We start from the raw sequence: 15,695 nt of genomic DNA on the forward strand, positions 1-15,695 counted from the left end.
GATCATCTCAGCCCAGCTAACGTTGCCAACTTCATCTGTGGGATTTGCTCCTGGGGTTGGGGTTGAGGTGGGAGACCACTGAAGCCCACACCTCCTTCAGCTCACTCCTACATGTTCACATGTCCCCGGTCTCCTGCCTGCACTGCCACTTGGAAAATGGGGGAGGCCTACCTCGAGTTTTGTTTTCTTTGGGAAGGAGAGAGATGACCCTTCCTTCCTGGAGGTAGACGAAGAACTGGTAGCGATGGAAGCCACTGTGTGCTGGCGGGGAGGGAGGCTGGTAGGCTGCGGGCAGAAATAGCAGAGTGAGCTGAGTGCCCCCTCCCGTACCACCCTGGGCCTGCATGGCGTGGCACTGCATTGCTCCTGATTACTCTATAAACCATGCTCCTCCTCCCAGCAGCACCAGGTGGGGACTCCCCCATCACCAGCCACCCCAATGTACATTTGGCAGGCTCTGGAAGGAAGAACACTTTGGGGGCGCTGGGGGGCTCAAAGGGACAGAGGACGAGGTGGTCCAAGAGAAGCCACTCTAGGCCGACCAGAAGGTCCTACATGCCCCGTGTGCGGCTCCCAGGCCTTTCTGGGTCACTGGGTGTTGTGTTGGTCCTGTCTGTGCTTTAGTCTGTCCTGTTGGACTTCCTGTGCTCCCCCACCCCTCACCCACGCCACCTCCTGACCCCAGACAAACCCATCTTCCTCCGCGAATGCATTTGGCAGTGGATTTCTATTTATTTTTTCAGCATTTCCTTATGAACTCAATTCCCCCAAGAAGCCAATTTCTTGGCTGGGCCTGGAGGATCTGGAAGTGGTTACGGGGGTGGGTGGGACTGGGTTCAAAGGTTTGATCATGGGAGCTGGAGGAGCTGGACGTCCGGGGCACCGACAGAGAAGGCCTGCCTTCCCCCTCCTCCTCTTCCCTCTCCTTGGGGTGGGGGTGGGGCAGAGGCTGGCCTTTTGGCACAAAGTCGAGAACAGCCCTCATTCCTTCGTCCCTCAGATCTGGGGATTTACTGGCCCGGACTGAGTTTTTAAAAGCCAGGCCTCTACCTCCTCCTGAGGTTGTCCTTCCCTGTCTCTCCATTGCCCTTCCTGAGAGGGGTATGGGAGACAGGCTGGAGCCAGGGATCTTCCCCGGGGTGGGTGGGAAGGCGTGCTGGCCAGGGCTTGCTGGTGGGTGGTGGGCATGGGGTGGGATGCAGAGACACTTGCTGGCTTCTCCCTCTCCCTTCCTTTCCCACCCATCAGATGAAGCAGTGACTGTGGGGAGGGTTTCTCGCTGTGGACTTCCGGCTGCTGGGGCCTTCAGCGTGCCAACAGTCAGGGGAATTCCTGACTATTCATCTTTCCCCGAGATTTTAGACTGCACTTCGTCAGATGTGTGTGTGTGTGTGTGTGTGTATGTGTGTTAAAGAGTTCAGAGTGGGAACAGAGCAGGGTGTGCTGGGAAACAGCTGTGTGAATTGGTATGGTTTGGGCGTGTAGCCTCCGCAGGTGTGTGCGATGGCTGGGGTGCCAACAGCATGAAGTGCCTTAGAGGCCTGTGGCATGTGTGCAAAGGCAGACACTGCTGCTGTGGAGAAGGATGCCTGAGCATGGCTGGGGAGCCGCGCCATGTGTGCATGGCTACGACCATGGGTACAAGCCCCTAGGAGACAAGCCCGGGGTCAGAACTGACTGGTTGTCTAGGATGGCGATTTATTCTTGGGGTGGGAAGACAAGACTGTCCCTCGGCTTCTTTGGGTCAGGCCCCGAGCCACAGGCCTTCTCTGCACCTCAGTGAGGGAGCTGGGGAGTGGGGGTTCCGCCGGGCCCACAGTCAGTGATACAGCCGGGATGTGAAGGCTGGCCCACAGGGTATCCGAGCATGGCTGCTTCCGGGCACCATGAGGCTGAGTGTGGTGCTGTTTGCAGGGTGGGAATCTGAGAAGGAAGGAACCTGGGGTGTGGTGGGGGGAAAGTGGGGGGAAGCAGAGGAGAGCCCAGTTAGGTCCTGAAGCTCTCCAGTCCAGATGGCCCCTTGCTGGCCCTGGGCCTGGTCAACGGTGCATCTGGAGCTGACGTTCTGGCCTCAGTTTTATTCTCTTTCAAACGGACACTGCTAGCTTTGTGCAGTGGCAGAATTGCAGCCAATGAGGTTTAGCCAAGGTAGCGATTATTGGTAAGTGAACACGGACGCCGCTGCTGGCCTTCTGCGGTAGGTCAGAGATGGAATCAGAGCGCGCAGGTGGACCCTGTCATGGAGAGCTCTGGGGTGCTGCACTTGGATGGTTGGACCCCAGACCTCCAGCAGCACTCTCACTGCTGCACCCACCCTCTCTCGTGCCCCCTACAGGTGGGGCAGACCATGGTGCTTACCGGTTAACTCCTGGCCTTGAATCTTCCCTTTCTTCAAGTCCGCGCCCTGGAAGGAGAGACAGGCAAGGCTGGGTGTTACTCCTGGGTTGTGGGGGAGTAGGGGACCCCTTGTGGGGTCTGGAGTGGGCTTGTGAGACTGGGCAGAAGACAGGAACAGACAGATGTAGTTGGCTGAGGCTGGCCTGGAGGTGCAGGAAGGACTTCCTGACCTCAGTGTTGTGGCAGGTAGTGGGATCCTGATGGGATCCCTCCACACACCTCCCCTGCCACTGCGCACCTGCACCTGAGCCTGGGCACAGGGAGTCACCATCAGCCTGCAAGGGCCTACTCCCTCCAGAAGAGGGGCTGGATGCCTCAGGGTTGCCTCCTCAGTTCACTGTTCCCCCCTCCCCCGGAGAACAGCAGGCAGAGGCTGGTTGAGTACGATGGAGTGGGAGGTGGGGTGAGGTTAGCAGGCCACCAATTCTGCAGTAGGTTCTCTCCCCCCAGTCCCAGACCCCTCTCTGAATCCCTCTTCATACAAGCCCCCCAGGGTGGTTTCTTTGGCTACTGCAGTAGCCTCAGTTTCTCCTCCTTGTCTTCGTTTTTCCTCTCCTCTGCTCAGTGTCTGTGGGATAATGAGGCTCTCCCCCTCCATTGCCCCAACCCCGGGGGCGGGTGCTAATTACTGTTTGTGCAGGAGGAGGAGAGGCTCAGATGAAAGGGACTAGAGCTGGGCCCCTGGGTCCGTGCCACAGCTCAGGGCCCCGGGGCCATGCCAGGGAGCCCCCGCGGCCCCTAGGTGTGGGGTTTTATAGCCTTAATGATGGTGATTAGCGTGGCTTTTAATTGATTCTGCCAACACCTAACTGTGCCCTGGCCCCTGTCCTCCAGGCCCTTTCTGGTGCAGCTCTACCCCTGCTGCCTGCCTGGCAGTGGTGCTCAAGTGACAGCGGTGGGGTGTTGGGGTGAGAGTTGGTTGCAGGAAGGAGTGAATGTGGGAGGCCCCTTTTGAATTGGGGAGTGAGCCCTAACTGCCCCCTTCCCATTTGCCCATTGCAGAAACTATCCGGCCTCCTCTCATTTAGGGCTGCTGTTCACTTGCTCTTGTTCTTCCTTGGGGTCATTTGCCCAGGGGACCCCTCTACCCCCAGGCTTGTCCTCTCCTGCTCTGGAACAGAGCAGAAAGCCTTGATGTTCACCCCCACCTCCTACTCCCAACTTCCCTCTGTACCAACTCTGCCCTGTTCCTCTCCCAGGTCAGGTCCTAGGCCCTAGGATGAGGATCAGGGGTTGGAGGTGGTGACCCTTCTGCTTGATAGCCATGTCTTCCAGGGGAAAGAGCTGAGGACCTCCGCAGAGGCCTTGTGGGGGTGAGAGACAGAGCCTGAGTGCCCCCACCCACCCACTTGGCCTGGCCCCCTGGGGAAAACCAGCCCAGCCTCCCTCAACCCTGGTTCCTTTCCAAGTCAGTCCTAGACGACCAGGGGTTTGTTTAAACCAAAACAATGGTAACCTAAGCAGGCTGTTTCTTTTCAGTCCCTCACTGTCAGGAGAGGGTCCCACCCTTGTGATGAGCAAGGCTTTTCTCTTCCCAGCCAGCACAGGGCAGGGAGCCCGCCCCCCCCAGAAGCCTGACCTTCCCCACACCAGGCACAGCTTTTCATCAGCAGGGCACACAGCAAAAGCCCTGGGTTGCAGAGGGCGTTAGGACTAGCCAGGATCCCCCTGGGGGCAGGACCTACAGCATGCTGCCTGCCCTTGCTAGGAAGGGTAGAGCAGAGATGGACCTGTCCCCGTGTGGTGGGTGGGCAACCTTGCTGTTGCTCTGGCTGAGGCTGAGCTCTGGCCAAATTCCCTGTAGCCATAAACCATCCCTCGCCATCAGTCCTAGGACAGATAACTGGTAGTGGCCTAGGAAACCAAAGTTGGAAAGGTAAGGATAGAAGCAGCAGAGGAAGTGACACTAGCAGCAAGTGGAGAAAGCGGGGGAGCCTAGGATGCTGAGACCCAAGGCTTGGTAGCTCGTGCTTTTCTGTGGCTCCTCCGGGAGGTTCTGCTTCGGAAAAACCATCATTAAAACACACCCATACAAGTGCTGATGTGAAACCTGGCTGCTCCAGTTCCAATCCAGTGCCCTGCTAGTGTGCCTGGGAAAGCAGCGGAGGATGGTCTAAATGCTTGGGCTCCTGCATCCACTTGGGAGACCCAGATGAGGCTTCTGGCTCCTGGCTTCAGCCTGGTCCAGCCCTGGCTGTTACAGACATTTGGGGAATGAACCAGTGGACGGTCTCTTACTCTCTCTGTGTAACTCTGCCTTTCAAGTAACTTTTAAGAAGCGACACACAGGTATGATCTAGAGGTCTGGGACTGCAGGGGCATGACAGTCCCATCCCATATCAACTCTCCCAGCTTCTCCACAGATCAGAACATCACACTGAGTGCAAGTCCACACCCCATACCAAAGTGCCTGGGTTCCCCTTCCTGGCTCTCACTTCCTGCTAGTGAACCCCCTCTGAGAGGCAGTACTGATAGTTTACACGACTGGGGGACTGGCATAGTGGTATAGGGTTATGCTGCCACCTCTGATGCTAGCATCCCACATGGGTGCCAGTTCGAGTCCTGGCTGCTCTACTTCTGATCCAGCTCCCTGCTAATACATTTGGGAGAGCAGCAGAAGATGGTCCAAAGTGCTTGGGCTCCTGTACCCAAGTAGGAGACCCAAATGAGAAGTTCTAGGCTTCTGGCCTCAGCCTAGCTTGGTCCCGGATGCTGTGGCCATTTGTGGCGTGAACCAGTAGATGAAAGATCTCTCTCTGTCTCTTTCTGTAACACTGCCTTTCAAATAAACAAAGTCGGTTCTGGATGTACTTCTCACATGTGTTCACCTCTACATACGTGTGTGGGCACATATATGCAAGGTATTGGGTACCAGCATGACTGTCTGACCTAGGAATAGACACAAAGTACTCTCCTTGTAGGATGCAATTAGAGGAGCTAGACTTTGGACCACTCAGAGGGCTTTCTGGGCTTCGGCCACATGAGGTCTCTTTCTGAGCCCCTGCTCAACTTCAGCATCCGTGATGTCTTTCTGCAGCTACTTTGGAACTGGCATAGGAGACATATGAAAAGTAAGGGCTCACCAAGTGTCACAGCACCCCATTCTAGATCCCATCAAAGCGGGTAGTACAGGAAGCCAGGGGTCTGGCCTCCTGCCTGACCATCTCCTGCCTCCACCATTATTTTATATTGTGATGAGCACTCTGATTTTTCAAGGCAAGGCCCTCTGCAACCAGCCGACCTCAAAACAGTTCATGCATGGGGGGGGGGGCGTGCACTGGACGGGAAAGAACCCAGGGACCCTTTGGCGGTTCAAGGGAGGGGGTAAATGTCTTGCCTGCCCCTTGCACATGATGGGTGGGGTGTCCTGGCCCCTCCCCAACCCTTCCCCCATCCAGCTGTACTTTCACCCTGTTGCTCTTGATTTCCTGTCTCTGTGGGGGACACCCTGAGAGCTCGATTTTTTTTTTTCTAGAACTGGGACCTCCAGAGGCAGCCCTTCCATGGCCCTGCCCTGGGGAACCCCCTTGGGTGAAGACTCTGCAGCTGGAACTCTGTCTGTGAGGTCTGCTGGGTGGGGAGAGGGCCCGGCTGTGTCTGGTCCCCTAAGGGATGCAGGGATAAGTTTCTCATTCTCCTTTCAATTATCTGCAGGCATCTGCCCGCCCACCTGCGGCCTCAGCCAAGGCCCCTGGGTCCTTACTGGGACTTGCTGACCACCCTCCCTCCCCCAGCGCAGAAGGTCGGCCGGCGGGGGGGGGGGGGCTGTTTCCTCGAATGCACTGGGGATGATTTCATCTCCCTCACCCACCTCTTCCCATTTGGCTGGGCCGATCCAATCACTCCCCCACTTGGCTTCAAACCAGAGTGGAGAGGGCGGGGAGGAGGGGAAGCACTTGTGGATCTCAGGGAGGTGAGGGGAGTGGGCGTCAGCAGAACCCCTACAGTGAAAGGTGAGGCCAAGGAGGGTGTTGCAAATAGGGGGAGCAGGGCAGTGCACTTTACAGGGGACACTAGAAGGAGATGAGAAGTGGATGCTGGCCTTGGCATCCAACCGGAAGGTTCCTTGCTGTTTTGCAAGGCTGCCTGTTCCCTCCCCTCCTCCCCCACCCAGTGGTAAGGGACTAGGAAGAGGTAGAGGGCATTGGCAGGTGCTGCCCAGCCATCTCCATTCTGCAGCCAGGCACAAGGGGGAGAGCCCCTGCAGCCCTGTCTGGAGAAGACCCTGCTCTCTGGCCTGCTTCAAGAGAAAGGCTTCAGGGTAGTTAACCCCTTTGGCTGCTGCTCTACCCTGGGGGAGTAGATGCAATGAAATCCAGCATTTTCTATCCACCCTCCAGCTGGGAGCCAAGTGCTCTAGGCTCTGGCATGTGGGTATCTTGTACACCAGCTTGCCCCCCCAAGAGATACAGTCTCATCCTGATAGGCCTTGTTCCGGTACCTCCAAAGGGAGTAGGGACAGCATGGTGAGTGTTGTCTTTAGGATGTGCCAACAGAGGGGCAGCAGGGCTTGGAATCCGGGCACAGAGAGGGCAGTGGGACTCTCAGGTCCCAGTTCCTAGCCTGGAGTCGATTGCTGCCTGGGTCTCCAGAGTTGCTGGGAAAGGGGGCGCTGATCTGATTCTTGGAAGTAAGGAGTCACCCAGGGTGGGCGGAGTTGTACTCAAAACTTCACCACCCTCCAGGATACTGCGTTTGAAGCAAGATTTCTCAAGGTCAAGGTTGCCAGTGGCTTGTGAAGTTTTCTGGTTTTCCATTGGACAGACAGAGAAGGGGAAGGCAGCATAAGTGGAGGAAGCAGCGCACGTGAGCAACGGACTTGGCTGCTCACTGAAACCAGAACGAGCATACGTGTTTGGACAAAGTCAGACCGCGGGCTGGGGTTAGCCTTGAACACTGGGACAATGCCACCAGCAGCCAGCTTCAACCTGGGGGCCATGGACCCCAAGTGAGGCCTGTACAGCTATCCGAGTGCTCAACAGCTGTGTCCTGGGAGGGTCAGCCAGGAGGGGCTGCTTGGGCTGCCCCTCCTGGCTGACAAAGGACTCGTTCAGGACTGAGTCTGAGGATACCCCATTTTGTTTAGACGAAGACAACCTGGGCACAAACACTGTGCGATATGCCAGCAAAACATGGTGATCAGGCAGCAGCATTGAGCTGGGCAAAGGACAACCATTTCTAGGTACCTGGGACCAAAGCCAAAGCTTTCAGCACCTGCGTGTGGGGCTGGTACACCTCATTTATCTGGAATCAGGTGGGGAACGGGGTGTTCCTCCTGAGTACATTTCCCTGAAATCCAGAATCCTGTGTTTTGATCTTAATTATCTTGTACCAGCTTCTGAAAACACTTGGAATGCGTTTTGTAAAGTTAAACATCACCATGGTCTGTGTGGCAGCCCATCAACAGCTCTGGACTGAGATGCCAAATAGCAAGGAACAGTGACATTTTTCCTCCCCTCTCCCCACCCCTGCTGCCACTTCACCCTGCCACCTGCTCAACTTCCTAGCAGCCAGTGTATGAGCATCCACCTTGAAGGCACTGGGGAAAGAAAGAGGGATCCCCTTGCCCCTTGCAGAGCGACTAAGAATGGCAGGTGCTTTGCCGCCAAGGTCTTTCTGCTGGTTGCATTTAACACAGACTTCCCTCTGCACAGCAAGTCTGGGCTGCGGCCCAGTGGCTCACCCGCAAGCTGCTGCACCACGTAGTGTCCAAGTTTGCATTCCTGTAAAGTGGCAACAAGATCCCGCAATTGCTATGAGCAGGTGATTAGGAGATAGAATATTCTGAAGGTCCATAGTACCATGCTAGGAAAAGAGCACTGAGTTACTGAATTCGAGCTCCTCACTGGACTCAGGATGAAAGGCTCGGCTGTCCTGGCCTCTGGAGTAGGCGGGGCTCGGGGGCTGAGGAGGCGGATGCTGCCTCCACCTGCCCGCAGAGACCCCAGGCTCCTCTGAGTCCTGCCAGTTCTCTTGGGCTGTGACTGAGCCAGACAGTCTCCTGGTAAGGTCGGCTTCGTGAGGCTAATGGCTGTGCCGCGGGTTCCGAGGTTACTCAGCTGTGAACGTGGGGCCTGTCCCGCTGGGCTAGTCCTCACCCAGGGTATGTGGAGCGAGTGGCACATAATGTTTATTAATATGCTTTGATGAGGGGCATTAATATATCTTAATGGCACCATCTGAGCCCAGCCTCCTTCCTTCTCCCTCCCCTCTCTCCTCTCTATCCTCCTACCCTGTGGAAGGGAAAGAGAGAGAGAACTCCAGAACCAGAGCTGTCATCTGGGATGGCAAGGAAGGGACAGGGACAACTTCAGGGACCAGAGAAGGGACCCTGGGTGGAGAAGCAGGTGACATGTGGCTGGCTCTGCTGTTCAGCAGAAACTTGGCCAGAAATCACTTGGCGATGGGAGCGAGGGAACCAAAACAGTGGTGCAACTTTTCCAACAGCCAGTGGGGAGGGAGTGGCAGGAGGGAGAGACCAGAGCTGCCTGAAGTAGCAGGACCCAGGGAGGGCTGTGTCTGAGGGGGCCTCTGGTGCCAGCAGCGAGCTGGCCAGGGGAGGTCAATGAGTCACCCCACACTGCTGTACTGGCACCACACCCACACATGTGCACAGGTTCGCCCAGACTCACACATACACTTCCATGCTCTTCTTCACAAATCCTTATATCCACATATATGTGTAGGAGATGGAATCTTCTGGAGTCCTACGGAGCTGTCAAATGTCAGGTCCTTCCACACACACCCAACTACAGGCATGTACACGCTTTCACACACATGCCTCTCCAGGTGGTCTTGCACAGCAATGGGTATGTGTCAGAGCTGAGCATGATACATTGAACACAGGGGTTTGGCTGCAACTGGGAGCCCTGTGGTGAGCCAAAGCACACGTGGGACTTTTCCAGACCCTCGGCAGGGGACCAGGATGGATGACTGCTGAGGACTAGGGTCTGAGGGCCTGAGTGGCCAGTGGCAGAGGATGTAGGTTGTGGTGGAGGGGTGGGCTCCAGGCCCTGCCTGCATCCCAGGGCTGGAAGGTAGGGGTGGGATACACGGTCACTGTGCTCTCCCTGCAGGAAGCAGGGCAATCAGGAAACCAGGGAACCTCTGCAACAAGCAGGGCCTGGGAAAGAGCAGACCGACCAGGAAAGATGGAGTCGTAGGGTTCAAGCCCCGATCCCCGCAATGAGCAGTGGGGAAGGGGGTATACTGGTGTCTGCTACCCTCATTCTCCTGGGCTCTTCGCCTGGCTGCCATCTCAGAAAGGGACCCTCTTGGCACCTATGCCCTCCACTGCGCCCAGCCACGCTAATCTTGGCTGTCTCTGGCTGTTGTGCCCTGATCCTGTGCCATCTGTGGGGTAAGGGTGGTCCACACAGACTGGGCTGGAGGGGTGGATATAAAAAGGGAACCTCAAATTTCTATGTCAAGCCTCCACCTTGACCTCTTTGGGAGAAGTGGGTGGAGTCAGCGTCTGGGGTTCTGTTCTTGGCTTTAGCCTGTTTCGGGTTTTTCCTTCATCAGCTCTAGTGGGAGGAGAGAGCACAGCCCACACTTTCCAGCCCCTTCGCCTCCTCTAGACCACCGGGGCCCTGCCCCATGGGTATATATGTGCTGGGTTTGCCTTGTGAACCGGAGGAGGGGTGTGTGTGTGAGTGGGGTGGGGGGAGTGAGAGTAGAGAGGGAGGGAGAGAGGGACTCTGTCAGGGACAGATGGGGGAGCTTGAGCAAGAGAAGATGTTGGCAAGATTTGGAGGCTCTGTGAACCCAGGAGCACACACAGCCTGAGGTCTTTTCAGAGGCTCCAGTGGGGTGACTGTGGCCCCAGCCTGCTCCAGCCCCTTGCAGCTCAGAGTGTGTGCACAAGCAGAAATCCTGGGTTCCACCTGAGACCTCCCACCATGATGGTGCCCCTGACCACGCATGAGGTACCATCTGCTCTCTACTGCAGCTCAGGTGGCAGCCAAAGCAGATTTGGCTTCTTTTCTTGTCCCGGGACAAAACCCTAGACTGCTCGCTGGCCCTCCCTGCCAGCTCCTGTTCCCCAGGTGCTCAGGGACCCAGGGGTGAGACTGGAGTGAGGAGGTGAGAGAATTCCTGCTTGCTCTTCTGAATCCCAGGGCTTACTGTAGGGCTCTGATATCTGTCAGTGAGAGGTCAGCAGCTAAGTGACTTCCTTGGATTCTGTTCTCAAGTCGAGTGCCACCCTGTGTGGTCCTGTCCTGGTGCTTCTTGTCCAGGCCAGGCAAGGGTCCCCTCTGCTGGGGCCTTTGTGTCCTTGCCTGCTTGTGTCAATCCAGGTTTGCATGTCTGTGTCTAGGGAACAATGAAATTGGCCCACCCAGGAGTGGGAGGTCGGGGCGGGGGGGGGGAGTGGAGAAGATACTGCTACGGTCACTGACACTCGTGGGACTCACTCTCATTGCTGCCTGTTTGAGGAGCTTGGCAGTCCATACTGTGGAAAACCAGCAAGGCCAAGTTCAGGAAGCACCAGCCTGAACCCACACCTGCCCTGTCTTGTCTCCGAATGGCTTCAGGGACCGACGACCCCAGCTGGGGCAAGGGAGACCTATAGCCTTGCCTGGCAAGACTGGCTCTGCTGCTGACCCTGAGCGCCCCGCTAAGCCTGGGGGCCCACAGGGAGGCGTGGTGGTGGAGGGAGGTCGCCCAGCTGGCAGTCTCTGGAGTTGCCGACACCAGCATCACCCTCCTCCCTGCAGGCGGATGGCAGAGACCTGGGCCGGGGCATCGGGCCCTTGGCCTCCTGCTTGCCCTGTGGCGGGACACAGCTGGTCTCTAAGGGTGTTGAAACCAGTCTTTGCACAACGTGAAGGAGGGCCCAGTCTTTTCAGGTAATGGTGCCTTGAGGGCACAAGGGAGACGGGAGGAGAGGGCAACTGGTATCAACAGGGAATGAACCCCAAAAGAGGTCAAGGGACGATTGCCCACCTCTCACTCAAAACCGGGACTGGGCTCCAATAGCTTCCCAGTGGAGCAGCCTTGAACCCTAGGGGAGAGAGAGGAACTTCTCCCAGAACTTTTTTTGTTCGGAGTAGTTAATTGCCCTGGTGGTTGAGGTTACAGCCTTGCTCAGGCAAGGGGCCTGTAATGAATGCAGATGATGGCTGGTTAATCTGCCAGCTCGGAGCCCCTGCTCTTCTCCTGGGGTCTGGCCACACTCCATTCAACCTGGCCAGCCTGCACCAGCGGGGTGGGCTATAGCCTACTACCACTGGCGCCTCCGTCCCCCGCCAGGCCTTGGGCCTGTCATGCATGGAGGGTTCTCTCTGGCTTTCCCCAAAGATCAGGTTTGTCCCTGCTTGAGTTGTCACTGTGTTCCCCTCTGGTCCTCACTGCCACCTCTTTTGGAGAACAGGTGGGCCTGGGGCTACCTGGAATCTTGGGACTGAAGTGCAAGGATCCGGTTAGGAGGTGGGTAGGGTACGACACCCTGGGGCAACTGACAGGTGTACTATTTGTCAACCTTTCCCTGCCTGTGGCCTGGAGAAAGCAGCTGGGCCAAGAGATAAAGCAAAGAATTGGGGTGAGGAGGGAGGACTCCCCACTTTGTAGCCTAGTTCCCTCACCCTGCCCTGGCTGATGCCAGTTCCACCCTGGGGTATGGAGCTCCTGCTAGGTATTGCCTGTCTGTGTGTGTGTGGAGGGTGGGGGTGAGGTGGGCATATGGGAGTGAAGAGTCACATCTAGTATATACAAGGATGACTTCCTGGAGGAAGCCACATAGGTGTTACTTGGGGGGAGGAATGGGGCAAGCTGCAAGCTGGGGGTGGCAATGCCATCTTATGCCAGCCTCCAGCTACCAGGCCAGGGTTAGGGTTAGGGAATGGGACCTCCCCTTTCTCAAGAAGTCCCAGGCCCTTATCTTGTCCTCTGGGAGCTAACAGATCCTCCTTTGCGGAAGGGCAATGAGTCACACCTGGTTGTAGAAGTCGCTGAACACCTCCTGCCCTGTTGGGGGGGGGAGAAGGAGTTGGAGGAGAAAGAACCCCCTCGGTTTCTATTGCAATAAAGAAGGGGCCCCAAGCTCTCACCGCAGCCTCTAATGATGGGGTTGGGGGTAATGAACATCCCAGAGCTCATAAAGCAGCCTAATGACAGCTCTGATTTCTGCCACCCCTTTCATCCTCACCTGTTCCCAAACCAGAAGGGGCCATCCTGGGGGCTGAACCCTCCCGCTCCATGTGGGATTGGGGCAGAGGCTCTTGGCAGTCACAGACCACAGCTGTGTTGTGGGGACCCCTAGGAGCCCTCGGCCCGAGGTGCCTGGGGGAGGCTGCAGCTTTTCTCCATCCCTAATCTGGTCAGAAATGTACAGCTGACAAGTGGGCAACCTTAGGACTGGGCAGGGGGAATGGGGCGGCAGGAAGCGCAGACACCCTGATTGGTAAGTCTACCTTTTGGGATGGCGGGAGGCTGGGAGATAGACTGCTGTAGGTACCCGTGGGCTGCGCGGCGCCACGCCCCTTCCCCTGCTCCGGTCCTGATAGGCGCGCCCCGAGTCATCTCAGCCTCAGCCTCGCACCTGAGAAGCTAGACTCCCGCTCCTGCGGGGCGGGCGTGGGGCGGGGCCTCCTGCTGAATCACCAGCAACACCTGTGTTTTGCTTGGGAGGTCTCCCGCGCGAGCAGCTCGTGGAGAGAGCGCTGGGACCAGCCAAGCCTGACCCTGTTTGCCTTCCTGGTGCCGGGTGAGCTCACAGCCCCGGGTGTTGTGGCTGCAGGCCAGTGTGACCTGCTATGTAGGGAGTATTTTTTTTTTTTTTTTTAAGAGATACTTGCCTCCTGTGTTCCCAGGAACTCAATGAGAGACTCAAGTCCTTCTGGGACTTCTGTCCTGGCCGGCCCTCTGATAGGTCAGGCGAAGATGCATCACTTGGAGGACAATCCAAACTATTTGTCACAGACAAGCCCTTTATAGGGGGTTAGTTGAGGGGGTGTGTGGCCAAAGGGGTCTTGAGTGAGTGGCAGCCCCTGAAGGAGGAGCAGGATCCGAGCCCTCAAGGTCCCCCAGAGGATGGGAGGTCCAGGCAAGTACAGATGCTCTCCCCAAGGATCTGGGGAAGTGTCAGAACCTGGCTGGGAGCCACCACTAGCCACTAGGAGCGGGGGAGGGGGGTCTGAAAGACTCCTTGATGATTCAGCCCACAGCCCTGGTTGTTCCCAAGCAGGCACTGGCCCGGCCTTGCCTCTGGGCGCCGTGTGGATAATTGGGGTCAGCAGAGGGCAGCTTCTCTGGGCCCTGACAACCCGCCCCCTCCTGGTTCCTGTCCATTCTTGGTGGGGAGAGAGAATTGCCCTTCCTTTCCAACTCCCCCACTCCCCCCTCCAAACTCCAGTAAATGTTACAGTCTCCAGGGACCACAGGGCCTGGGTTGGCTTCATGCCTCTGGACATTAAACTCTGGGGGAATCCTGCTTCAGAAGGAGGGAAAGGGTGGGACCTGACACCCCCCATCCCATCCTCAGGTGCAGCCCTGGAGAGCTGGAGTGGCTTACCCTCATGCCCAAACCCCAGCAGGCACACATAGGCAACACAGGCTGGGTATCCTGGCCCATGAGCTCAGTCAGTCCTTCTGACGCATCGGCCAGCACCTCAGAACAAAGGACGCTGTGTTCTGGCTCCTTCCCTCTACTGGAATTTTGATGGCGACCCTGCGTGTGCTCACTGGGTTGGGAAGACCCAGGCTGATTCTCTCCCTAGATCTCCCCTGGCTGAGGCTCACACAACCCCAGAGTAGGGTAGAGAAAGGGGACAAGCCACTTGGGGCTGACTTTGGACTTGTGGTGGTGTGGGTGCTTCAGCCTGGGGTGTCACAGAGGCGTCATGTGGTGTGGGAGGGAGACGTGGGGGGGGGGAGGGAATGTCCTAGTGGCTAGAGGTTTCCCCCTGTCTGAGTTGACCAGTCAGAGTGGAGGAATCTGTCTTGAGCTTGGCTCACAGATAATTCTAGTCTGTGTATCTTGGCAAATCTTGTTTACATGACTTCCTCACTACACAGCCTTCCTCTTGTGTCTCCCCCGCTCCCTCTCTCCCTCCCTGCTACCAGCACCCCCTTTTCCAGCCCCACTTGGCTCTGTGTCACATGCAGCAAGTATTTAGGACACCAAGGGAGGAGCTCATGGGCACCAGGTTCTCTCCTTTGCCCAGTGATGTACCTCCCCTCCCCACCACGCCCTACAGAATCACATGAGCCCCTTGGGAGGGCGCCTTGCTCCACTCATTAGGTGGCAGGGCTGCAACGAAAGCCAGGTGTTTTGGATTTCATAGGTGGATGCTCTTTGCCCCAATTCAGTGCTGGCCATTTCTCCAAGGTTTGCCCAGAAGCTGGGAGCTGGGGTGTGAGTGGAACTGAATCAATGTCCCCCACCATCACCTTGTTTGAAAAATGTACCCTATGGCACCCTTTGTGTGGGCAGAGAGGCGCTCTCTCATCGCGAGCTCCATTTTCTTTCTCTCTCTCTGCCCCTTCCAAGAAGCCTGAATCTTGCCCTTCTGCCCTGCCCTCTGCCCTCTCCACTCTTGCCCTCCCCTTCCTTCTCCTCTCCTACTGCTGGGGGAGACCTCCGCCCTCCACCAGGAGTGGATCTCTCTAGCCTCCCCCCCCCCCACTCAGCGCTGGACCACCATGAGCATGGCCATCCCCTGCCCTGTCCTGCACTGGCCAGGGGGTGCCACAGGGCACTTCAAAAGTAGTTGGTACTGCTGAGGAGTGGGATTGTAAAAATGATTGTATGACGAAGGAGCCATGCATGGTCAGTGGCTATGACGCTGAACATCAGGGCACTGGGCTGGGCTCCCCACAAGTCCCCAAGTGCCCCTCCAACCTTGCCCTCACCCCCCCACCCAGGTGCTTCTGTGGTCAGAGGGTGTTCCATACTTAGCCTCTTGACCCAGGACCTGTGAGCCCCAAGTAGAGGACAAATCATTTGAGATGATGAGGTCCTGTTCTTATCAGCTGGATCTGGCCTAACTAAGCAGCCTGTTCCTCATAGGCCAATTCCACTCCTGGCAGGCGCTTGCCTGCTCCAACGGTGCCCAGACTTCCTCTTTGGCCATAAAAGTCTCCCGGAAAGGCTTCGCAGCAGGGGCCTCAGGGCGTTCTCAGGGAATGTGTGACTGTGGGAGCCTGTGCGCCTGCGCCATGGAGCAGGCGCCTGAGGCGTGCGCGCTCTCCCACCTAGCAGGGGAACCTGGCGGCCCCAGCTTGGGAAGGGGGAGAGGTAGGGATGGGTAAGGCCCATTTTGACCTGGATGACGGCCCGGGCTTACGCAAGGCTT

The 15,695-nt window shown here is 57.1% G+C and overlaps 1 protein-coding gene across 1 annotated transcript in view; it reads right to left on the bottom strand.

The window, feature by feature from the left end:
- LOC121166948 (phosphatidylethanolamine-binding protein 4-like) overlaps nt 1-15,695 on the bottom strand; it is a 158,782-nt gene that overhangs the window by 7,653 nt on the left and 135,434 nt on the right. The window contains exons 4-5 of the mRNA XM_040996285.1: nt 2,359-2,404; nt 172-285 (exon numbers count right to left, since the gene is read on the bottom strand). Of these exons, the coding sequence (XP_040852219.1) occupies nt 172-285; nt 2,359-2,404 (160 nt within the window). The remainder of the gene's footprint in view (nt 1-171; nt 286-2,358; nt 2,405-15,695) is intronic.

The sequence above is a fragment of the Ochotona curzoniae genome, unplaced genomic scaffold (assembly GCF_017591425.1).
Source record: "Ochotona curzoniae isolate NIBS_2020 unplaced genomic scaffold, NIBS_Ocur_1.0 patch266, whole genome shotgun sequence".
Taxonomy (NCBI): Eukaryota; Metazoa; Chordata; class Mammalia; order Lagomorpha; family Ochotonidae; genus Ochotona; species Ochotona curzoniae.